General features: G+C 46.3%; 1 protein-coding gene across 1 annotated transcript in view; it reads right to left on the bottom strand.

Moving 5' to 3' along the window:
• Nucleotides 1-5,430: 5,430 nt before the first annotated feature.
• SETD7 (SET domain containing 7, histone lysine methyltransferase) overlaps nucleotides 5,431-24,248 on the bottom strand; it is a 46,012-nt gene continuing 27,194 nt past the window's right edge. The window contains exons 5-8 of the mRNA XM_059168452.1: nucleotides 22,289-22,370; nucleotides 19,472-19,589; nucleotides 15,755-15,912; nucleotides 5,431-11,174 (exon numbers count right to left, since the gene is read on the bottom strand). Of these exons, the coding sequence (XP_059024435.1) occupies nucleotides 10,994-11,174; nucleotides 15,755-15,912; nucleotides 19,472-19,589; nucleotides 22,289-22,370 (539 nt within the window). The 3' untranslated portion in view covers nucleotides 5,431-10,993. The remainder of the gene's footprint in view (nucleotides 11,175-15,754; nucleotides 15,913-19,471; nucleotides 19,590-22,288; nucleotides 22,371-24,248) is intronic.

Here is a 24,248-nt window from a genome sequence, read left to right as displayed (position 1 = left end):
TTCCCTGGCCAGTGTCCCCACCAGGTAGGGACTTTGTTCTTGTTCACTGCTGGGTTGTTCATGTGCTGGAATAGTGGCCGTTCGATGGTAAAGCTTAAGAAATCGATGTTGAGGGCACCTGGGTGGCTCACCTGGGTGAGTTAAGCTGCTGCCTTTGGCTCGGGTCATGATTCCAGGGTCCTGGGCTCCAGCCCCACATCGGGCTCTCTGCTCAGCGGGGAGCCTGCTTCCCTTTCTCTCTGCCTGCCTGTCTGCCTACTTGTGATCTGTCAAATAAATCAATAAACTCTTTTTTTTTTAAGATTTTTTTTTAATTGATTTATTTGACAGAGAGAGATCACAAGTAGGCAGAGAGGCAGGCAGAGAGAGAGAGAGAGAGAGGAAGGCAAGCAGGCTCTCCGCTGAGAAGAGAGCCCGATGTGGGGCTCAAGCCCAGGACCCTGAGATCATGACCCAAGCCGAAGGCAGCAGCCTAACCCACTGAGCCACCCAGTGGCCCCAAATCAATAAAATCTTAAAAAAAAAAAAAAAAAAAAAGAAAGAAATCGATGTTGAACAGATAAGTAAACTGAGAACACAATTTTAAAAATAAAGACTCTCTGGCCTAGTCATTCTCATCTCAAATATTTGGAGACTGTTTTGTACATATCCAGTAAGATACACTGCTGGTTCCCAAAAGCCTGTTGTGTAAATGGGAAGCGAGCTGGAGATTTCACTGGTTCAGCAGTCTAGAATACGCAGCACACACTTTGGCGTGGCCTCTTGGCCTCTGCGGGGTGCAGAGAAGGGGGACCGGTTAGGGTGGGTCCTGAGAGCCAGGCGAGCTGCCCCGGGCAAGGAGTCTTCACTGGGGACTTCTCAGAAGGAGGCAGGCTTTGGCTCTGCCCGGAACGTGGCATTCCGAAGCAGTAGAGCCATGGTTAGTGAGCCCGAGCCATGGGTCAAACACAAACTTTTTCTTTCTTTTTTTTCTCCAGGTGACATTATTAGAGCAATTTTACAAAAATTGTAAAATTTACAAATTTATGAATAAAGAAACAGAGGCACAAGGAAGTTATGTCGCACAGTTAGGGCACGACAGAACTGGGTTTTCAAACCAGGGTGATTGCCCAAGTTCTCTTAACTGTTACAACCCGCTCTGTCCCCATCCTTCGTGGGATTTAGTGACTGCTTATGGAGCACCAGCTGTTACAGATCCACCAGTGAATCAAACAGACTGAAATCCACACCCGCCTGCAGCCAACAGTCCAGTGGGAAGAGACCATAAACAAACGTGATCGATCACTAAATGAGATAGTAGTTAGAAGGTGATGGGTGATATGGAGAACAAGGAAGGAAGGCAAATTGGTTTGGGGATTCTGGAAGTCAAGGGGGTTACAGTTTATGTGGCGTGGGCAAGGTAGACCTATTTCAGTGAGGACTTGAAGGTGGGAGGCAGCCAGGCAGCTACCGGGAGGAAGACATGCCCGGGTCCCTAGAAGGGCGAGAACCCAGCCTTTCAAAAAACACAGGGAGGTGCAGGTGACTACCCTGGAGGCAGGGAGGGAGGGGGGCACAGCACGCATCACTCAGTCTCTTCAATCCCAAAGCACCCCTGTGCAGCAGGGTTTATTCCCATTTGCTGGAGTGCAACCTAAAGCCTAATATCGCGTAGACAGTGGCAAAGGTGATTAAAGCCAGGCTGGCTCAAAAGCAAACAATCTGATTAAAAAATGGGCAGAGGACTTAAATAGACATTTTTCCAAAGAAGACATCCACATGGCCAACAGACACATGAGACAATGCTCAACATCACTAAGCATCATGGAAATGCAAATAAAACCACACTGAGCTGTCACCTTGCACCTATCAGGAGGGCTAGGATCAAAAAGATGAGGAAAAAAAAAAAACTGTTAGCAAAGATGGAGAAAAAAAAAACCCTCATGCACGGTGGGAGTGGGCATTGGTGCAGCCATTATGGAATAGAGTTTAGACATTCCTCCAACAATTAACACTAGAAATACCAAATGATCTAGCAATTCTACTTCTGAGTATGTATCTGCAGAAAACCAAAACACTAACTTGAAAAGACACATGCACCCCTCTGTTCATTCCAGCATTATTTACCATAGCCAAGATATGACTACTACTACTGTAAACCTCAGGGTTTACAGATTGTAGAATGGATAAGAGGAGGTGGTGTGTAGACACTGTGGGACGCCACTCAGCCATCAAGAAGAACGGAATCCTGGCACTCGGGACAGCAGGGATGGACCAAGGGCCTATCGTGTGAGGTGAAATCAGTCAGACAGAGAAAGACAAATACCATTTCATTCCACTTATGTATAGAACCTAAACACACCCACACCCAAAAAACAAAACAGAAACAAATTCATAAATACAGAGAACAAACTGGTGGTTGCCAGAAAGGAGAGAGTAGGGGATGGGAAAAATAGGAAAAAACAAAAATGCAAAGCAAAATACCAGTCTGCCTGTAGAGGCCAGCTCCTCTCCAGCACGTGGCCGTCCCAGGGCCACCAAGGACTCCCAGGAACTGTGAAGCCTCGTCACTGAGGGAGCTTCATGTGGTGGGGGTGAGGACTGGGAAATGAGATCCAGGCAGAGGAGGGTGGGAGCTCTGGATCCGGGCAGAATTTGGTGAGAATTTGGTGGCAGCTGGTCTGGGTGTCCCATGGATTGGCGTAAGGAGAGACTGCAATCTGTGAGATCCGTTGATTGGTTGGCTAAGCAAATGATCAAGGGAAAGGAAGATTAAAAATGTTAACGATGGCCTTAGCACGTGAAGGGCAGGAGGAGAGAGGAGCTTCCACCATCGTGGTTAAGAGAACAGCCTAGAGCCCAACCTATACTCTGCCTCTACTACTTCCATGACTACTACTTAATTGCAAGTTACTTAACATCTCTGTGCCTCAGTTTTCCCTTCTGTAAAAGATTAATAGCAGTACTCATATCATATGGCTGTTAAGAATTAGCATCTAAACATTTAAAACCGCCTTATAAACTCTACATGAATGTATCTCTATAGAACTTTTCCCATACCCACCACTTGAGAATACTCTAAATTCATGCAAATTAAAAATTAACTTATTTACTTAAAGAGACTAACCTCCCTTCTTCTCCAAAGAAAATAAACAAAACCTGTGTTGCAGATGAGGCAGATACTGTGGGTGGACAGCCCAAATGTCATTTCTCCTTTCTTTCTTGCTGGGAAACCCCATCTTTATTTGGGCCACTCACTCCTCTCAGCCCTATGCTTCCCTCAGACAATCATGGCATCCCCATGGCCCTTGCAAGTGATTTGTTTAGGTTATCTCAGTGGTAGAGAGGAGAGACTTTCCTTTTCACCCACCAGATGCTGGCTGTGATGTCTGGAACTGCAACAGCCATGCTGTGACTGTGAGGTGGGTGGGCCCCTGAGGATAAGTCTGACAAGCTAAGCTGAGCTGCTGAATTAACACCTCCAGGGTCACCCAACAGCATCTTATTATGTGAGGGTCTTATTACGTGAGGTAATAAGTCTCCTTTATCGCTTAAGCCATACTGAGTTGGGTTTTTGTGTGTCTTGAAGCTGGAAGCATTCTGATACTTGAAGTAAAAATTTAGTAGCAAGATAGATAAATCCATTCATCTTTTTTCTATGTATACTATAAGAAGCGAAGCTCTAATTTCAAAACCATGGTTTCTGCAAAGAAACCAAATTTTAAGAAAAACATATACCAATATACTGTTGTAGAGTTAGCATTATGTTTTTACATAAAAGGCAACAGTTTTTTAAAATCGTTTTGGGGCAAAACTTTATTGAACCACCCCAAATGCTGAGCTGAAGTGAAATGTTGAGCACAGGGGTGCCTGGGTGGCTCAGTCGGTTAACCATCTGCCTTCCGCTCAGGTCATGATCCCAGGGTTCTGGGATGGAGCCCCACTCCATATCATCGGGCTCCCTGCTCAGTGGGGAGCCTGCTTCTCCCTCTCATTCTGCTGCTCCCCTGCTGGTGCTTTCTTGCTGTCTCTCTCTCAAATAAATAAAATTTAAAAAAAAGAATAAATGTCAAGCATAGCATAAAGTCCTTCTGAATGACTTACCTAATTCTGGATATGGCCACTGAAGTAATTTCAAGTGTAATATGAACCAGCAGGCAGAATAATCTGGAACATTAAAACCTCAAGGCAGACATTTAGTGAGAAGTATATGTGGGACGACCACCGAGACTAAAATACTTTGGTCTCCATCTTCCTCCCCTTACCTTACTCTACCACCCTTGACTCCACACCAAGTTTAATACCCAGAAAGTTGCCTGATCTTTCACTTTTGAGATTTTAGCTTCTCAGACTTACCCAATTTGCATTAGAATTTTAATCTCGTCCCAGTTTCTTCCGCAAGGAGGAAGAATACAATATTATGGGTCAGTGGGTGAAACTCTGTCTTAAAGATCCAGACACAATGTGTCCCTGTCTGAGTGATGAAGCTGACCAGGGTGAGTCTGGATTTAGTTCTCTTATCTGCTTCCCTTTCCTTCCTTGGGTGGAAGGAAGTATGAGCAAATCAAAGACTGCTCAACAGAGGGAGGGAAGATAAAGCCAGAGGTCTCACAGCCCACTTCGGTTTGATGCCTAACTGCGTCTCCCTTAGTAATGCCCCACTTACCAGAAACCACTGTTTTGGGTCCCTGGGCACAAGGGATCGCTGATACAAAGCACTATTTTTATGTGTGTGTCATTGGCTTTTGTCCTTTGGGAGTGTCGTAGTAGTGAGTTTGGGAATGTGAGCTGTGATTTGGGGAGGAACAAGGGATTCCTGGTTTCCTGAGCTCAAAGCTGTCCTAAGAAGGCCCAAGTCTACCACATCTAATAAAATTCCTATTATTTTCCTTACACCGTGCACTGAAGAGTCCCGTCCTTCAGCTATTTCCCGATCATTTCATCTAATATTTAATGCCCTTAATATTAATGTAATTAACTAGACTTTGGGTTGATGTTGAGGATTCTTCTGGATTCGTAGGTGTATGTGAAGTCAGGCTAAATAAATAAACCTCCTAGCCATTCCACACCCCTCCTCTCTGCTCCTCTCTTCTTGTGCTTTGAAAACGGTAGATGGCTGATAACATTTTAAAACAACTCAAAATGTAAAGTTGGCTTAGTAATTTAAACACGTAGGTAGGCATGTCATAATGGGGTTCCTAGGTGGTTAAGTGCTCGTCTTAGGCTCAGGTCATGATCTCAGGGTTCTGGGATGGAGCCCCAAGTCAGGTTCCCCTCTCAGCCAGGAGTCTGCTTCTCCTCCTACCTCCTCCCACCCCCGCTCTTGCTCCCTGTCTCTCTCAAATAAATAAATAAATAAATCTTTTAAAAAATATATTAAAAAAAAGAAAAAGAAAAAGAAGAAAGTTACTATCTTTCTGCCCTCAGTGACCAAAGGAAGACAATGAGAGATGATTGTATATTTTGTTTAATACTTGCATTGTTTCTATAGCGCAATTATAGCAATCTTTAAATTTACTTTTCATTACAAATATTTGTCAAGTTTTGTTTCAGAAACATTTTTCCTACTCTCTTGCACATGCACCCAGACACACTACAAAAAAACTCATTCATAACACAGTAAGGGCAAACATTATTCATGTAAACATCTTTCATTAATTTCCCATAATTTAAAAAAATCATAGAATTATAGATATTTGAATAAGGCTCATAGATTTAGTTCAAATTCCACAAAGACCAATCTTTTGTTAACTGTGATGGGGTTAACTTTTGCTCTCAATAAATGATGAAAGCATACCCTTAGGTTCCAATCCTTAAACATACCTCACAACCTAATGAACACGTTTTAGGATAAAAAGAGAACATAGAAAACCCAGGAGGAAAACTTTTGAAGGAGGGAGCTCAGACCATGAACCTAACTTCTTCCATGATAAGCGAGCATCACACATCCCTGTGGTTTCCCAACACAAGAATCAAGGTTAATTACAGTAACCCAAAATATAACCAAGTCGCTATGATAAGATACATTGGCATGTGTGTACATATTGCTAGTAGACACAGTGAAAATTTTGTCATATTTATCATTTCGTATATCCAGGACCAAAGCAGAGGGGGGAAAAAACCACAAAAACAACCCACTCAAGTTGAATACCATTATAAAGGAGTGTTCTAGTAACGTAAGAGTCAGGAGAGTTGGGAGGTATGTCCCAGAGATGTGATTGGTCTTGATATTAAAACGACTTCTAACAACAGTGTGTAAAGTCACAGACAGAGGAAGCAAGGATTTGCGTTATCCGAGGACGTCTCTCTCTGGATGGAAGTTTGGTGCTTGGGTGCATAGTCTCCCAGAGCCGAGACAGGAAATGGACTGTGCTGAGAAATGGGCCCCTTGCCAGCTGCCCCCTCCTCCTTCCTCTCTGTGAGGTGGAGGTGAGGAGGCGGGGATGGCTGGCAAAACCGTGAAGTTCCACCCTGGGGCTGGAACCCCAACTCCACTGAGGGCAGCCTCCCTGACACGTGTGACTAGGCAGTAAGGGTGGCGGTTGATGGTGGCCAGAAAACCCAGCTCTGAGGTTCACGTGGCCATATCTGGCTTCGGATTCTGCTGCCCTGCAAAGAAATTGTGCTCTGGATAACTGCACCAGTGTCTCTAATGCCTCTAATTCACTCGCAGGCCCTCGGAGGCCAGGAGTGACGTCACTTAAAGGTAGACACACCTCCATGAGCACCTAACTTACACCAGGAAGCGGCTGAGGCACTGGGGAAGCCTACGAGCTCTCTCCATGTCAGATGCAACCACACAGGGAAGTTGCCGTGAGTCAGAGTTATTTGTAGGCTTTTGATTTTTTAAAAATCAAAATTGATCTGCATTGTATCTCGATAGACTCAGAGGATTCTCACCAAAAATTTTGTAATTTGTTTAAATAGCACTGGAATAATTCGACTTCATTTAAATATATTCATTCTACCATGAAAATATTTCATACAAACATCTATTTACATACAAACACATTAAAATTTGTGAAAAGGGTTTCTTTCCACCCCTGTGGTTGTATGGCTTGAAATAGTTTCATTGCTTTGAATATGTATGCACACATTTGGCAAAATAAAACTATCACAATTTAGTATTTCTTTTTTTTTTTAAATAAAAAAGTGACACCAAGGCTCCAAATTCCTGAAGGGAAAGAGCAAAGAAAAAAAAAAAAAACAAGGTACCTCAAGTAGATGTAAATTTAAAGTATTTTGTGAACCTTTGATCTGCGGCAAATAAACATTACACCTATCAGTCTTGCAACATAGTTTTGCTTGTTTTTCTAAAAGAAAAGATGTCTGGATTCTAAATCACTACTCTTAAGACAGAAACTTGAGGCAACGGTTTTTAAAACAAGGCGAAACAGAAAACTCTACCTTCTTGGAAGATCTTAAATGCACGTTGCAGTGAGTGATTTAAAATTTTATATATTAAAGGAAAGTTTCTAAAGTGCCACATACTGTCTCACTGAGAAGGCAAGCCTTGAATTCATTGTTCACAGTTAGTGCCATCTTAATGGTTACAATTAAACGTTGTCAATGGTGACACTTGCCTCCACGTCAGCCTCTCCAGGCTGTGCGATAAGGAAATCTTTTTTCAAGTGGGAAAAACCTCTGGGAGGCAAATACATTTAACGATATGCCCCAGACAGGTTTAAAGAGGTCTCGAAAAGCGAATTTCCTTCTTGGTTTCTCAGGAAGACCAGGGATGAAGCAGGATAAAACAAGAATAGGTACTACGGAACTCAAGTCTTCCCTGCCTGTTGCCTCTTCATCTCCTCTTTTCGGTCCTCACAGCGATTCTGTCCGGCCGTCCAAATGTCCACACGTGGGGACATACTCCTCCAGATTAGTTCCTATTCCTAACTCTAACACAAGAGAATATTTTGTCACAGAGAAGCTGCTAAGGAAAGACCTAGTCATGCAGGGGTGGGGAGGAGACAGCTCTGAGTGAACCTCCTCGAGACCATGGCGTCACGCACAGGGGCCAGGCGTGTTTTGGGAGAGCACGAGGTTACTTCTTTATTCCCCACCACATGGAATCTTCCGCGGTTCTGCTGTGATCACCGCGCCCATAAAACTGCCAGATTCGGCTGCTTCCTGACACGTTTCCTTCCACGGTGGATGTAAAGATTCGGTAGAGAAATAAAACCAGGAGAAACCCTTCCTTCCTCACCAGTAAATTCCTTATGGAACCTCACCCCACCGCGACTTCTTCACCTACCTGCGGAACACAGTGAATGGCGAGGCCATTCTACTCTGTGACAAAGTCTTCCATTTGGGAGTGGGGGAGGGGTGGGGGGGGTAGCAGGAGCCACAAAGCCAGGCAGAGACAAGGAGTGAAGGCACAGAGGCACACACCGAGGGCCTAGCAGGAGAGAAGAGACACTCAAAATGGGGAGGGAGAGGATGGAAAAGAGCAAGAGATCCGCGGGACAGGGACATCCAGGCATTCCCACAGACGAGAGACTGGATGGGAAGAAGTGGAACAGGAGAGAGAAGGCCCAGAAGATGCAGGAGGAGAGGAGGGAGACAGACAGACGGGCTCAGCGTGGGTGTGGTGTTTCCTCTGATTTGTCTGAAGGTCACAGACACACTGCTGGGTTTTAAACCTAGTGCTGTCCTTCAATACCTAATTTGAAAAATGGATTCCATGGTTAGTTACTACTTACGACTCTTCAATCCCTTACATCAAAAGAAAGAAAGGAAAAAAGATTCCATTTGAGTGGGGAATAATCCGAGTAACCCATGAGGACAGAAATCACACCCGTCCTGCAGCCTCAACAAGAATGGTTATCACCACCAGGAATGAAATCCTTCAAAGCGAAACTGTGTTGGAAGTGTTGGAAGTGTGGCCGGCTCCACCCTGACCTTGCTCGGGGACCTGGCTCCAACACCCAAATGCCGGGGCTACTTCAAGACATCTTTCTCCTGAAGACAGTCGCTCACTTTGGGACGCATTTGAATTAAAGCACCCATCAGAATACAAGTCCCGAGACTGCCCATCGGTCACAGTTTGCAGAACGGTCTCTTTCTACAGAATAGAAGCAATCCTATCCTTGGGCATTATCATCTAAAAACCCTACCTGTGTTCCCCTTGCGGAAGATCCTTCTGGCAGCCCTGACAACTTCTCACGTGGGGAACATCGGCTTACCCCCACCCCACCCCCCGGAGACCACTGCCGGCTAGCCGTACACCTTGCACTGGCCACGTGCACTGGCACCACCAGGGGAGGAGGGAAGCTCCGGGAAGCTGGGCCCTGCAGAGGACAGAAGGGCCCCTTCTGTCACGGTCTTCAAGGGCTGAATCCCGTGCTCAGGGGCCGCCTGAATGGAGAACTGTGAGCAGCCCTGGGTCAAACACTTTTGTGGAATTCTTTCTAAGAGCAATGCGTACGGGCCAAGAAACAACAAAAACTTCCTTCCTGCCCGTTTCTTTACTCTTCTCGCTGCCAGCCAGCGACTTCTGCTCAGCCAGAGCTCCCAATCGGCTGTGGCTTGGAAGCTTTTCGCTTTCAAGCCCAGACTGGCTCAGGCAACAGGTGCCGCCAGGGCAGCGGCCGCTCTCCAACCACTTCCAGCAGCCTTGTTGAGGCCTCTGAAGACGACACAGCTATCGCCTGGGGGTGAGGGCACTAACGAAAGCCCCAAACTCGCAGAATTCACTCAGAGCCATCCCAGGTCCATTATACACCTAATCAGCTAAACTAAAAAACAGGGGTTCTCGCCTTAATTCTGCAGTAGTGATTACACGTGGCTTGCAAAATGGCTGAAATGCTATTGATATCGTTGCTTTGAAACTATACAGGTGTTACTCTTAATTCACAATGCTTTGAAGCAGGTAAGTGCTTTGAAAATACAACAATGAAGAGTTGTAGCATTAAGGTTTGATTTGCACCTAGTGATCGGTATGTCTCTCCTAACAGTAGCAATTGAAAAAAAAAAAAAAAAAAACCTCAGCTTTAGAATTCCACATTAGAATTCTAGGTTGTTGTTTGACTTCTGAATTCAATGCACTGTGCCACAAGCCAGACTGCTCTATGTTATGTACATTTAATGTGTACCCGAGGAGAAGAAATTACTAGCACTATTGAAGAGATTGCAAAATTGCCACAGTTACTGCTTAGAAATACTAATTTCCCTCTCTCCTTTCTTAAAGTATATATTACAACTCTCCCATAACTTAATGCGAACGAAGTAAATTCATTTCTTCTCACATCTTAAAGCAAAGGTATCTTTGTTTACATGCGAGAGTAATAGTTCTAGAATAATACCTTGGCCCTATGAGCCAGTTCTTTATATTAGGATGTGATAATGAAACAATGTTATAGAAAGAACCAGAGAGACCTACGCACTGGCACTGACACGAAATCCATTTGGAAGTTTTTTCTCTTGTAAAAGATATCTAAGATAGAGAATGGGACTGACGGGTGAAATGACTCAAAAAAGTGGGATTCTGTTCGCTAGAGGGGAAAAAAAAACCAAAGCCATTCTATTGCAAGATACAGATCAAAGGTTAAAAGGCAAATTATACTACATTTAGAGAATAAAAATGTAGTAATTCTCTATCCTCCCTACGGCCCGTATGCAAGTGCGAACACACACTTTATGTTGGCCATAGGAAAAAACCTCATGGAAAAACCACATACTACGAATGACTGAAAAGCCCCCTTTCCCTTTTCCAGTCTAATCATTTGGCATCTCTGAATGTGGTCCAGATTTAGGCTTGAACCACCCAAGAGCTGTCTGTGTAAAGTGTGCGACAATACCTCTCAGTAGGACGTTGTTGCAAGGCTAGCTAATTTTAAATCTGGTATGAGTAATACAGTCAAACCTAGTTAGTATGCGAGAAAGTCGTTGCTAACGCGGAGTGAGAGGATGTGATGTCACAGCATGAGCAGTCCCTGGTTGTCCCGTTGTCGGAAAACGTAGTGCATAGATCCAAGTTTCTATTCCAGGTCTCGGAAGCTCAGGGCTGAGCCTTTCACTTCTGCTGGGCGGCCTGGAAGGCCTTCAGCTCCACCTGGTACCACTCCGGGGCTTCAGGCCCACTCTTCCCCGGGGGGCTGTGGTCGTAGCCGTAGGCCACGGTGAGCTCCTCCTCGGCCTCCACGGCTCGGAGCGTGCGGATGCATTTGATGGGCCCGAAACGGGGGTGGACAAACCTGGACATTAAGATGCACACGGTTATTCCTGGGGCGGATCGGGAGCTTAGAAGCAAAGCCTGCGGGGGGTTGCGGGGTGGTGAGGGGGCAGGAATCGCCCAGGAGCTCTCCCCTGGCCACCCTGGGGTAGGTTCGCAAGCGTGGCCAGCAGCAGCTTCACCTTCCTGCTGCTAGACATGCTATGCTGCTAGACCTGCTGACTCGGTGTCTGCATTTTAACAACTCCCCCAGGTGATTCACACGCACGTTCAAGTTTAAAAAGCACGGCTCCATCTTCCTCTTTGAGCATATCTGGCACTCTATTTATAAACCAACAACATGGGCAACAACAAAAAACCTGGACTTAACGAGAAATTGGATGTAGCCCGGCCAGGAGGCGTTTCAGTCCCCCTGGCCGGTGGTGGCCTCAGGTTACTGGCAGCGCCTTGTGGACAAGGCTTCACTTGGGCACTGTGCGAGGTGTAAGGAAGGGCCCCGTGGGCTTTCCTATGTCGAAAAACTGGATTCCACCCTGTACAGACAGAGGAAGTATTATTTTCTAGCACCAAAGTAGATGAAGACTTCTTTCCAGGAGCGAAGCCTAGACCTCTCTGCCAACCTGCTTTCTAACTATTTCCCCATGAAGCATCTTGTGAAGGGAGCGTCTTGGAACCCGAGGCAGGGCTAACACTCTCAACTGTGTTCCTATGCCAGAGGCTCCCAATCTGGTTCACCCCTCCAGCCCCTTTAGGAGACGGGGACACAGGTAAGGAATAGATTTAGCTCACCTAACAGCTTCTGAAACCCAGAAGGGAAATACGTAAGTCATGGCCAGAAAAGAAATCCACTTTATATGCATCTGGTCAAATCAGTCTCATTCATTTATAGTCACATTTTGAGCAAAGGATATTGAGACGCCACAGGAAGAAGCTTCCAGGCCCTAGGTGAGATCGGGATACAGGGCGTGACAGGAAGTACCTGGCTGGTTCCCTCTATGGGTGGTGGGGAAAGAGTGTGCCTGTGGTTTAGGAACACCTTCTATGTGGAAGACGAAGGAACAAGCTCACCCCCCCACTCCAAGGGGCCTCCATGTCCACCCCCCTTGGGTGTCATCTTTCCTGGAAAGCACACTTGACCTGGGGTCAGAGACCTTGGCCTGAGTCCTGGTTCTGCACATTATTCCTGCCCCCTCTCAGAAAGCCCACTTCTGTATCTCTGACTCTCACCTTCCTCATCTACAGATTCACTAATACTAGCAATCCTAATGGTGTAAGAGTTGTCAGGGTGACAAAACAAGGTTCCCTATACAAAGCACCTCACGGGGCCGGGCACAAAGTGAGCTGCTGCCAGTGATGGGGTGAGCACGTCTGTGTGTGTGTGTGCACTGGTGCAGAATTCTCATACTGTGCTCCATCACAGACACCCCTGCACCAGGGATCTGGGAAGTCCTTATTAAAACTTGGGGCACCCAGGTGGCTCAGTTGGTTGGGCATCTGGCTCTTGGTTTTGGCTCATATCATGAGATCTCGGGGGCCTGGGATCGCACCCCATATGGGGCTCCCCACACAGCGGAGGGACTGCTTGTCTCTCCCTCTTTCCCAGCTCGTGCTCTCTCTTTCCAATAAATATATCTTTAAAAAAATAATACAATCATGGGGTGCCTGGGTGGCTCAGTGGGTTAAGCCTCTGCCTTTGGCTCAGGTCATGATCCCAGGGTCCTGGGATCCAGCCCCACATCAGGCTCTCTGCTCAGCAGGGAGCCTGCTTCCCTTCCTCTCTCTCTCTCTCTGCCTACTTGGGATCTCTGTTTGTCAAATAAATAAACTCTTCAAAAAAAAATAATAATACAATCACAACTCTGTCTCTAAATTAAAATATTGCATTAAAAAATAATATCCTTGAAGCGGAGCTCCAGCTAAACTTCTTACGCACTGACAGAATTCCCTGAGAAGCCCAGGACTTCTGGTACAATCCTCTTTTACTTTCATTTTTCTGCTTACTCTCATTTTCAGAGGGTAGAAAAAGGACAGACTGAAAAGAAGGCCCTCCATTTCAGGTGCCGATTCTCCCAGGTGGCACGGGGGCACAGTGCTTAGGGACACTTAGTCGCTGTGGCTGGGAGCTCCGCGGTTCCGGTCTGTGATGGGGGACAGGGAGGACAGGACCAGAAGCTGCCCCGCGGAGATCCTGGGAGGCCTGAGTGAGAGAACTCAGGAGAAGCCATTAGTCGGACACAGGCCTAAAGGTCCCAGTGCATGCCAGGAGCACCATGAGGGGTCAAAGCAAACCTCTGCCCCCCAGTGCTTTGGACCCTTGTGACATATCACCGCCATGGACGATGAGGGCAGTAGTGCGTGTCTGCTTGTCCATTGGATTTTGTAGCAGACTACTGCTCATACCGGGATATTGTTTTGCCGATGTTAAAGTGTGCAGAATGATACCAATAATTCAAGAAGCAAATGAATATCATGGATCAGTACCTGATTTTTATATTTTGCTTTTCAGGGAGTCTTCTCACTACCCCATATAACCAATTGTTTGCACTGGGCTGGAAGGAAATAACCCCAAGGAACCTGGGGACCTGATTTTGAACAACAGATTCCCTCCTTTGCTCCCATGCATCCTTCTTTTTGGTGAGAAAAACCATATCCTTGCAGCAAAATCACAGAACTCGTTTGTTTTAAAAGAGTAGTTTTTTTTTTTTTTTTTAAAGTTTTTTTTTTTTTTTTTTTTTTAAAGATTTTACTTGTTTATTTGACAGACAGAGATTACAAGTAGACAGAGAGGCAGGCAGAGAGAGAGAGAGGGAAGCAGGCTCCCCGCTGAGCAGAGAGCCCGATGCGGGACTCGATCCCAGGACCCTGGGATCATGACCTGAGCCGAAGGCAGTGGCCCAACCCACTGAGCCACCCAGGCGCCCCTAAAAGAGTAGTTTTTAAGTAGCATGTGTTACTGTTAGTTACCACCGCTTTAAAAGACCATTGGGAAGCTGTGTGCAAGCCTGGAATGATGCTTTGGCCTAATTCACACTGGGCACAAAAGCCTTGGATTTAATAACAGTGTCAGTTTCATTTCACATGACACATGTCCTTTGCCATCTCTACCTGCCCTTTCAACAGAAGTCGGAGCTGCAGTACTCGGTGCTGGCTGCCAAGGAGAGCAAGGCACTGCCAGGACCATTTCCAAGCCATCTCAGGGATGCGAGGAGGGACATTCAAATCCTGGCAATTTTCCTACAGATTAAATGCACATGATCGGATCCTGCTCCTGTTAACAAGCAAGAGACGGTTGGGGGTGGGGGGACTGTGAGCTTATAACTGAGCAGAAAAGGTGGCAACATAGCCACCTGGCTCCCAGGGGGAACAGGCATTTTCTGGCCAAGCTAAGGGGATCAGTGACAATGGTCCAAGGAGTGCCAACTGTACTCTTCAAGGAATAGTCAGGGATGCTTGACTTTGGAAGGAGAACATTCAGGGGGCATAGGAAAGCTCCTGAAATATTTGTAGGGCTACAATGTCGAAGAGAGACTGGGATAGTGCATAGGGAGATATTTAGGGCAAAGGGCTGGATGTCACAGGGAAACCCATTTGGGCTTCCTAAAAAGAACATTTTAATCATCAGAGCCTGAGAGCTAATTTCATAATATCTATGTCAGCCTGTCCAGATAGCTGCCTTCGTGGATAACAGCAACTTCCCCATCAGCGGAGGTCTACAAGAAGTCAGCGAGCTGCTGGAAGGGGAGGTTTAAATTCTGAGAGGTAGGACTATTTGACTTTTTAAAAGTCTTCGAAAGACAGCTTTGTTGAGATGCAACTCAACAAATGTATACCCTAAAATTCACCCACCTGAAGCATACAATTCAGGGGGTTTCAGGTGGACAACCATCACATTATCTAATTTTAGTACACTGAGCTACCCTCAAAAGAAACCCCATGCTCATTAGCCATCAGCTCCATTTCCCTCCACTAGTCCACCCCCAGCCCAGGACAAGACCCATTCAATAGCCCAAATTTCGCTGTAAAAGGCAAGTCATCTCACTAGACTCACCCACTATGGGGTCTTATGTGACTGGCTTCTCGCACTTAGCACAGTGCAAGGCCCATCCACACTGTAACATGCCTCAGTATTTTTTTTCCTCTTTATTGTCAAGTCATGGGGACTCTGATTTAATCAGTCTTTTCCAACACCAAGAACTTGTGCTCTAGGCTTAGCATTTTCTTTTCTTCCTTCCTTTCACAAACATCAAAAAGTTCCTGAGTCTCCACAGTGCGGAATAATTTTAATGTTTCTAATCTTTCAAATAACACTATCTTTAATTTTCCAGAGTGAGACCATCTAAGGACAAAATAGCATCCACGAACAGCAGCCAGGAAGTGTGGTTTGCAGAGCAGAGCCTCCAAGCACTTTGCCATCTCAGAGCCTACCAAGGCCAGGGAAGAGGTTGTTTAAATTCTGAGTGTCAAGTCCTAACCTCAAGGCCTCTGGGGGAGGAGCCTCAGGAACCCGGAGGGAGTGGCCTTCCCCATGACATGCCCCCACCCGGCTGCAGGGCCCCTTTAGATGGGGTCCGGACCCACCCTGGCACTCGCTGTCATACTCACATATCATAGATGCAGTTTGGAGTGAAGGAGTGATTGGCCTTGTGTCCCAAGGAGGCACAGTACTTGGACACGTGGTTGTAGGGCTCAGGCACATCAATGACCGTTTCTTCGTCCAGGGAGAGAGTATTCCCATTAAGGGCCCAGTCTCTGCTGTCCACCTGCAGGAAACAAGAAAGCGAACGTTAGAGAGGGCCTTTCTCCCCCAATCTCAGAGCACATCAGCGACATTCACTCACTCCCCCTTACGTTGCGCGGTGTGAGCACCATATGCGTGAGAAGAACCCAAGGCACCCCTCCCCATCGACGGTGCAAGAACCCTCTGCGGGCAGCTCAACTTACTCCCTACTTACCTTTCCTCCTCTTAGGTGAAAAAAAGGACCTAAAAAGTCCCTGACAAAGACACGCAAAAATATAACCAGATATCCCTAAGCAGTTTTTTTCTTCACTGCAGGCTACGACCTGTTACCTCTAAAGCCCTCACTGCAGGCTACGACCTGTTACCTCTAAAGCCCTCCAGCACCAAACTCAAGTTTTTACACATCCAGTTGTTTCTTCAATAGCCCAAACAAAGTGGAGTTTTAGCCACTTTGTGGGGACTCTTGCTGGGAGACGTGACCCCATGTCTGCTAGCAGATTAGACCCAGCCCAGCGCCACAAAGCCCCCAGACTGTCTTGTCCTTTAGAGCTCTGTGGCCCAGAGACTCCTCAGCCTACGTCACCTAGACATGTCAGCCCCCTCTCCAGCCTGCTCTTTCCTGGGAGTCCTTTGCCTCGCTCCTGCTCCAGACAGTGGCCCCTGGGCCACAAGCCGCTGGACCATCTCAGGCTGGGAGAGCCTCCCCTCTCTCACCTCCCTGTCCAAGCCCAGCCCTGTGTCAGGGAAGCCTGCTGTGTGTGACTGCCTCCTGTGGTGGGATCTGGGCTCTGACCAATCCTCAGGTCCCTGGAAGCCCTACCGTGAAGAAGACGAGGCAAAAGAAGCAAGGAAGAACATCATTTGGAACCGGAACCATGAGGAATGCAAAGCTGTGCTTCAAGCAGAGTCCCTCACCTTTGTGACAAGTGGGGGATCCATGGGGACAGTGTCCCCCACTCCCAATGTGTGCTCTCATCTACAATAGCACTCACTCTCTGCAGGCACCAACAGATTCCCTTCTTCAAACCACTGCCCCACTCCAACCCATACCCCAGCATCTGCTGATGTCAGCACAGCAGGGTTTTTTTTGGAGCAAATAGGATTATGTTAAACATTTTAAATATTAGAGAGTGCACGTGGAGCAGCAGAGGGAGAGGGACAAGCAGACCCCTGCTGAACAGGGAGCCCCACGTGGGGCTCAATCCTACAACCCTGAGATCATGACCTGAGCTGAAACCAAGAGTCGGAGGTTTAACTGACTGAGCCACCAGGAGCCCCTAGGATCACATTTTTATACAGACCTGTTGACTCTCAGAAGTGTACTGCCTCTCTTGCCCCTAAATTACAATTACGCTGTTATTTGTATCTGATTTTCATTCAATAAATACTGATTGCCTCTCATATGTCAGGCACTATTTTAGGTGTAGGGGATACAGCAGTGATGAAAGTGAAAAAAATCTTCACAGATCTTAATATTCCAGCCCTGTCATATGGTACTGATATATGGTACTTGGTACCATCTACTTTTTTTTTTTTTTTTTTTTTAGATTTTATTTATTTGACAGTGGTCACAAGTAGGCAGAGAAGCAGGCAGAGAGTGAGAGGGAAGCAGGCTCCCTGCAGAGCAGAGAGCCTGATGCAGGGCTTGATCCCAGAACCCTGAGATCATGACCTGAGCCAAAGGCAGAGGCTTAACCCACTGAGCCACCCAGATACCCCGGTACCATCTACCTTATGTTGCCATTAGTTATGTATTTTTCTTATCTCCCCAACAGAATCTAAAGATTTGTTTATTACTTTGGAGCGAAAGGGAGGAAGAGCAGAGGGCGAGGGAGGGAGAATCTCCAGCAGACTCCCCACTGAGCATGGAGCCTGACGCAGGGCTGTGTCCCATGACCCTGATGACCCCGAGCTGAAACCAAGAGTCTAGCTGACTGCACTACCCCAGCGCCCCTCCCTGACAGGATCTAAATTTCTTGGAAGGCAAGGAAGGGGCCCCATTCGTGTCCATGGCACAGCATAGTGAGTCTCGCCAGGAGACAGATTCTGCTATTTGCCAGCCCGCTTGCACTCTGCTGGTTACTGTAGTTGTGACCTCGGACAAAGAGCTCACCCCGCTTCCTGGACCAGCAGCGCTGCAGACACAGAGGTCTGGCCATCACCGGGGGGTACTGTACTGTGTGCCAGACCATGGCTCAGTTTGAGGGCCTCGCCATCTTTGTACGATGGCTGTGAATGGGCAAAAACTTGATTATTTCACGGCATTTCCCCTGTAGTATTCCACAGCAGTAAGTGAAAAGGGGAAGTACATGAATGAGGGATATGAGCAATAAGTCCATGTCCCATTTGTTTAATGCAAGTGGGACCAGAAAGAGACTACAAGCCGTCTCAAGCAGTCGACTTTTTGCCCTTGAGTGGACATGTAAGGCAGTTTATTGTGACGCGAAGAAGCAAAAACAAAAACATCTCAGAATTCTGGAAAATACATCAAAGATTGTATTTTAAAAGCAAGAGGTGAGGGGAGCCTTGGTGGCTCAGTGGGTTAAGCCCCTACCTTCGGCTCAGGTCATGATCTCAGGGTCCTAGGATCGAGCCCTGCATCAGGCTCTTTGCTCAGCGGGGAACATGCTTCCCCCTCTCTCTGCCTCTCTGCCTACTTGTGGTCTCTGTCTGTCAAATAAATAAAATCTTAAAAAAAATAAAAATAAAAGCAAGGGGTGATTATTCTTTAACTTTTTATTTTCGGCTTTTTGGGCAACAGAATCTTTCCTGCCTGGATACAGGTTACTGTATGACTTTTGCAAATACAGAAGTAGGGGGGCCTTCTTATAAAGGCCTCTGTGCAAGATCATAAATTAATTACTGATAGAATCCAACTGGATCTCAATTTTTCAGACCCTGGGTGTAGTACAGTACAAAGCAATTGCTGTCTTCTTGATGGGCGCCATCCCACTTTCTAGAAAATAGCTGTGAAACTTAAAAGAGACCCCAGAGAGTTCCCGTGTCCCTCCTGCCGTATGAGGCTGCAGTGAGAAGAGAGCCATTCATGAACCAGGAAGTGATTTCTGACCAGACACCACATCTGCAGACACACTGATCTTGATGTCCAGCCTCCAGAACTGTGAGAAATAAATTTCTGTTGTTTACAAGCCACCCAGTGTATGGTATTTAAAAAAAAAAAAGATTTTATTTATTTATTTGAGAGAGAGGCAGACTGCGAGAGAGACAGAGCGAGAGAGTACGCAGGGGGAGCAGCAGGCAGAGGGAGAGGGAGAAGCAGACTCCCCCTGGCCCTCTGGCAGGAAGCCTGACGTGGGTCTCGAGCGTGGGACCCTGGGATCATGACCTGAGCTGAAGGCAGGCGCTCAACCAACTGAGCAACCCAGACACCCCAGTGTGTGCTATTTTTGCTCTAGCAAAGACAACTGCTGTAGACAGTATCTCATCAATTTTACAAAAAAAGACTGTGTATTCCTTCATACTTCTTGCAAATACTAAAAGGGGCTAACAGGAAAATTAAGGGTGTTTGAAACCAAGCCCTGTAACCAATCAAGTTGATTCTCCACTTCGACCCCACTCACCTCTTGGTGTGTAATCCGGACTCCATTATAAAAAGACATAACAGTGTTAGGTCCCACCGCTACCTTTGAAAACAGTCCTTCTCCAGCACTAGAAATGAGCGATTCAGCAACATAAACCCTAAATAGAAAAAAGGGCCAAATCACCGTCCTTTTCATTTGATATGTCACTATATCAACCACCAAAATACCAGTACCGCTAATGAATCTGAAGCATCGGTTCACAGAAATCCAGTGAGGAAGGGAGGGAGGGAGCATGATACGTTAAACCACAGTATTTGGCACTGGAAACTGAAGAACTCGTACTCCTGTATCTTTAAGGGTGTGTTTAAAATCCTCTCTCCCATATGGGTATTATTCTACACAGCCGGCCCTTGAAAAACATGGGTGTGAGCTGCAGGCCACTTACATGCGGATTACTTACAGTACTGAAAATGTCTTGTCTCGCTTCCTCATGACTTTTCTTTTTTTTTTTTTAAAGTTTTATTTTTAAGTAATCTCTCCACCACATGGGGTTCCAACTCACAACCCCAAGATTAAGGGCTGCATGCTCTGCTGACTGAGCTGGACAGACACACCTCCCCCCTTGTGATTTTCTTAATAACATTTTCTTTTGTCTCTCTGACTTCACGGTGTGTAACATGTATCACATACAAAATACGTGCGACTCAACTGTTTATGGTATCGGCAAGCCTTCCAGTCAACAGTAGGCTCTTAGTAGCTAAGTTTTTGGGGACTCCAAAGTTACACGTGCATTTTCAACTGCACAGGGGAGGGGAAGGGGTTGGTGCCCCAACCTCTGTGTTGTTCAAGGTCTCACTGTATTCAGAAAGTGCTTGATATCAGGTTTTTTTTTTTTTTTTAACTTACATTTTTAGGGACTGAGTATTTTTACCATCTTCCTGGATAAGTAAACCATTTCCAAAGTAATTAAAGCTGTACCCAAGTTTGCCAATGCCAAACAGGAGGGAAAGACTGTTTCAACTTAGCCCCAAGACGAATCTTTCACACGAAAGTTAATAAAACATATCCAATAAGCACTTTCCAACAGAAGAGTTTATCACGGGTCTAGCAACTACAGCCCCAGACCCACATCTGGCAGCTGCGCCTTTTTGTAAATGAAGTTTCATGGAACACAGCCACCCCTATTTAGTTAGTGTTGTCTATTGCTGCTTTGGGGAGACAGAAGCAGAGCTGAGCAGTTGCAACAGAGACCCACAAAGCCTCAAATATGGGAAGTGTGGCTCTGTACAGAAGGAGTCTGCAAATCCCTGGATTCACAGGAAGACAGCGCTCATGATTACTGAACCACATTTAATAGAAGAGTATGTGTGTGCCTCGTCAACAGCTACATCAGTTCTCTGGGCGCTGGGCTGTAATCACTTTGGTGGAACTGGTCATCCCTAATATGTGTTACATGGATTGTCTGCTTCTCCTGTGGACTACAGAGGACTGCATTATTGTTTCCGACTCTTTCCTCCTTCCCTATGGTAGAATTATACGTCCCGGTACTTTGCTGCTAGACCTTGTGGTGCTCCTTTGGAGTGGGGAGACAACGTACCCCTGCCTGGATCCCTCTGGCCTTGGCCGTAGGATCTACTTTGCTACTTGAACATGGGCAGGAGGACTACATGCCAGGACTCGGGTGATAAGATACATGGTGAATTTCTGCCAGCTTCCTTGAGTTTCTATTCATCTCCAAGGGCAGAAGATGCCCCAGGGGGGCTGTTGCTCCTTTAGCTGGAGTCTTGAAACACAGACGTGTGAAATAGACCTGAACCCAACTTGAAATCTGGAGTCTAGCCTTGTTGAGCTGAGCCAAGAGGAGTCAAGTCGAGCCCAGTCGGAAGGAGCTGAAGCTCAGCTAACCTACAGAACCATGAGTGTAAAATAAAATGTGCGCATCATAAACCACTGTGAGTTTTGAGGGCATCCTTATATATCTTCATCACGACAACAGTAACAAAAAGGACCGACACACAGGATGGTTGTGCTACTGTGTTTTAGGGCTAACAAGAGACCAAACATTTCCCTTTGTAAACAGACCAGGGCTCTGTATCAAAAAAGAGGCCATTCATTCATTGTGACATTGTGGTGTGAGCCCTGTCAGTTTGACCAGGGAAGAGGCCCATTTTTCAGATGGGAAGTCACGCTTTGTGAGCCATGCTTACGAAGAGCGAGGCAAAGAGAGAACTAACTATCTGCTGAGGGCTCTCTTCCTCATGAACAGGCCAGTTGCTGGGGGTAAGAATCTCAGGCTGAGTACTAGGGAAAGCCACACCCACAACGGCCAGCTGGAGTTTAGAGAAGATGGAATGGAGCGGGACTTGACACTTGGGGAGTGAGCTTAAAGAATCAGAAGCCCGTCATTTGTAAGCTGGAAGCTTGTTAGGTTTCTTATAGTCTTTCCTTCACTGCTGTTCTCCCTTCGTAAATCAAGAAATTGTCTAGCGTTCGAGACCCCCTGTGGCTGGGCTGAGCAAAGGAGGCATTCTGGTTCCTGCCCAGGTCAGAGGTTTAAGGAGTCTGAAATGCTCCCCTAGAGGCCAGCATGTGGCTGCAGCATCAACTGTACCAGGGCCCCAAGAAAGGGGACATCAGGCTTAGAGGGCTCTCTAGACGTAGATGTTTCCTCTGGGACTGACCCACGGCCGTTCCGTGCTTTCTGGGTGGAGAAACTCTCTCACAGGATTCCATACAAGCATAAAAACACTCTTCCTTGGACTCTATGGATATTTTCTTCTGCTCAGAGGGCTACAAAGGAGGGTTGGTTCCCACCACGAGGGTTATTTAACTTCCTGTAAACAGGTAAAAAGTTACCTCTCTGATTCATATGGATCTGGAAGAAGAGCACGGGTAGAAATGCAGGATGACGTCGATTTATCAAAGTGGTACACCGAACCTGAAAAGCAAGTGAAAATCTCAATCTAGAGATTACCAAGTTAGGGAAGAGCTTTCAAAGCAGGAGTTAAATAACAAAAACTGTTACTCAAGTTACATCGACTAGGATAAACTCTTCAATATAAACGCATGGTCTTGAGATTTGCATTTGAGTTTATTTTTAGGTCTTAGTGAACAGCCCTTAGGCTTATCTCTTAAAATCCCATTTTTGGCCTTTAAATTTTCTTTCTTCACATGGTTTACAAAGTGCTTATGCAATTAAAAATTTTTTTTAATTTTTTATATATTTATTTGACAGAGAGAGAGAGATCACAAATAGACAGAGAGGCAGGCAGAGAGAAGGGAGAAGCAGGCTCCCTACGAGGCAGAGCGCCCAATGTGGGGCTCGATCCCAGGACCCTGAGATCATGACCCAAGCTGAAGGCAGAGACCCAACCCACTGAGCCACCCAGGTACCCCGCAATTAAAAAATTTTAATCAAGAACCTGCTTTGTCATGAAATTTTGAGATCTCTCTGGTCAGATCGGGTTGGAGGATGGTTTTAGAGTTTTCTTTGGTTTTCTTCCTACTAGACACCCTTCTGTAGATTCCAACCACCCAGCCCTGGCAATTGTCCCCTTCACTAAAAATAAACATTCGCCTCCCCGGAATTAAGAACAGAACTGCTTTTGATAAGGCAAAAACAAAGTCTTCTTATTTCTATAAAGGTAGTTCAGAAGCCAATCAGTAATTTATTCCAGAAACTAAGGCACACAACTGTTCTAGAATTAACACTGGTTCTCTGCAAAGGATTAGCCTCCGAGAATCTTCCCAGAGCACAATGAAGATATCGTGCTCTAATCCCTCCTAAGAAACACATTTTAGAACCAAAGGTTTACTGCTTTTAGGCACTAAGGCATTACAAATCATCGCATTAAGCAACTCCTCCAAGGTTACCAGGTCCTTCTTCTGGTTTTTGTTTGTTTGTTTGTTTGGTACAATCACAAAACCCAAATCAGTGCCTCAAACTAAAAGTTGAAAAAGCGAGCCAGATCAGGGGCACCTGGGTGGTTCAGTGGGTTAAGCCTCTGCCTTCGTCTCAAGTCATGATCTCAGGGTCCTGGGATTGAGCCCTGCATCGGGCTCTCTGCTCAATGGGGAGCCTGCTTTTCCCTCCTCTCTCTGCTTGCTGATGTGCCTACTTGAGATCTCTCTCTCTCTGTCAAACAAATAAATAAAATCTTAAAACAAAACAAAACAGAAAAAGGAATCCAGATCAGTCAGTGTCTAGCTAGGAAACAGATCATTTGCATATTTCGAAGAGAGGATTTCACTCAGGGAATTGGTTCTACGGAGCACAGAGGAATTGAGAAGCCAAAGGCACCAGTGAGGAACCCAGAAACTGGCAGGAGCTTGCAGCCAGGTAACCCTAAGCTGGAGGGACAAAGGTGGAGGTGGTGTGTGGGTCTGGAGAGCTGGGGTATACCTGGCTAAGGAAGCTGGGATGTTGGGGGGAACCTTCCCGGTGGCAGATGGAATCAGGAGACAGGCCCCTGCTGGACACAGAGACAGCTTCTCCCTGATGCCTTCCCTCTCTGTGCCCCTGGCCAGTGCCTCCTTGTGGACAAACCCAGACAGAAGCCAACACATAAGCGCCTAGGAAATGTGGCCTGCAAGGGGCAGAAGCCCCCCACCATAAAAGCAGGGCAGCAGAAGGCCGAGAAATGCATTGGGGGCCAACTGGTAACGGACCAACGCATAATCCATTAAAGGAAGTCAGCTGACAAAAGAAACAACCCACATTTTTAAATGAAACTTTTCTGTGAAATACTTGTTCTACTGTGAAGAAAATCTCTGAACTCCCCCTTTCCTTCCTTAAACTAAAGCTGTCATCACAAAG

The sequence above is a fragment of the Mustela lutreola genome, chromosome 1 (genome assembly GCF_030435805.1).
Source record: "Mustela lutreola isolate mMusLut2 chromosome 1, mMusLut2.pri, whole genome shotgun sequence".
In the NCBI taxonomy this organism is placed as follows: domain Eukaryota; kingdom Metazoa; phylum Chordata; class Mammalia; order Carnivora; family Mustelidae; genus Mustela; species Mustela lutreola.
Note: the sequence above shows the minus strand (reverse complement) of the source record. Positions and strands in the feature narration are given on the sequence as shown.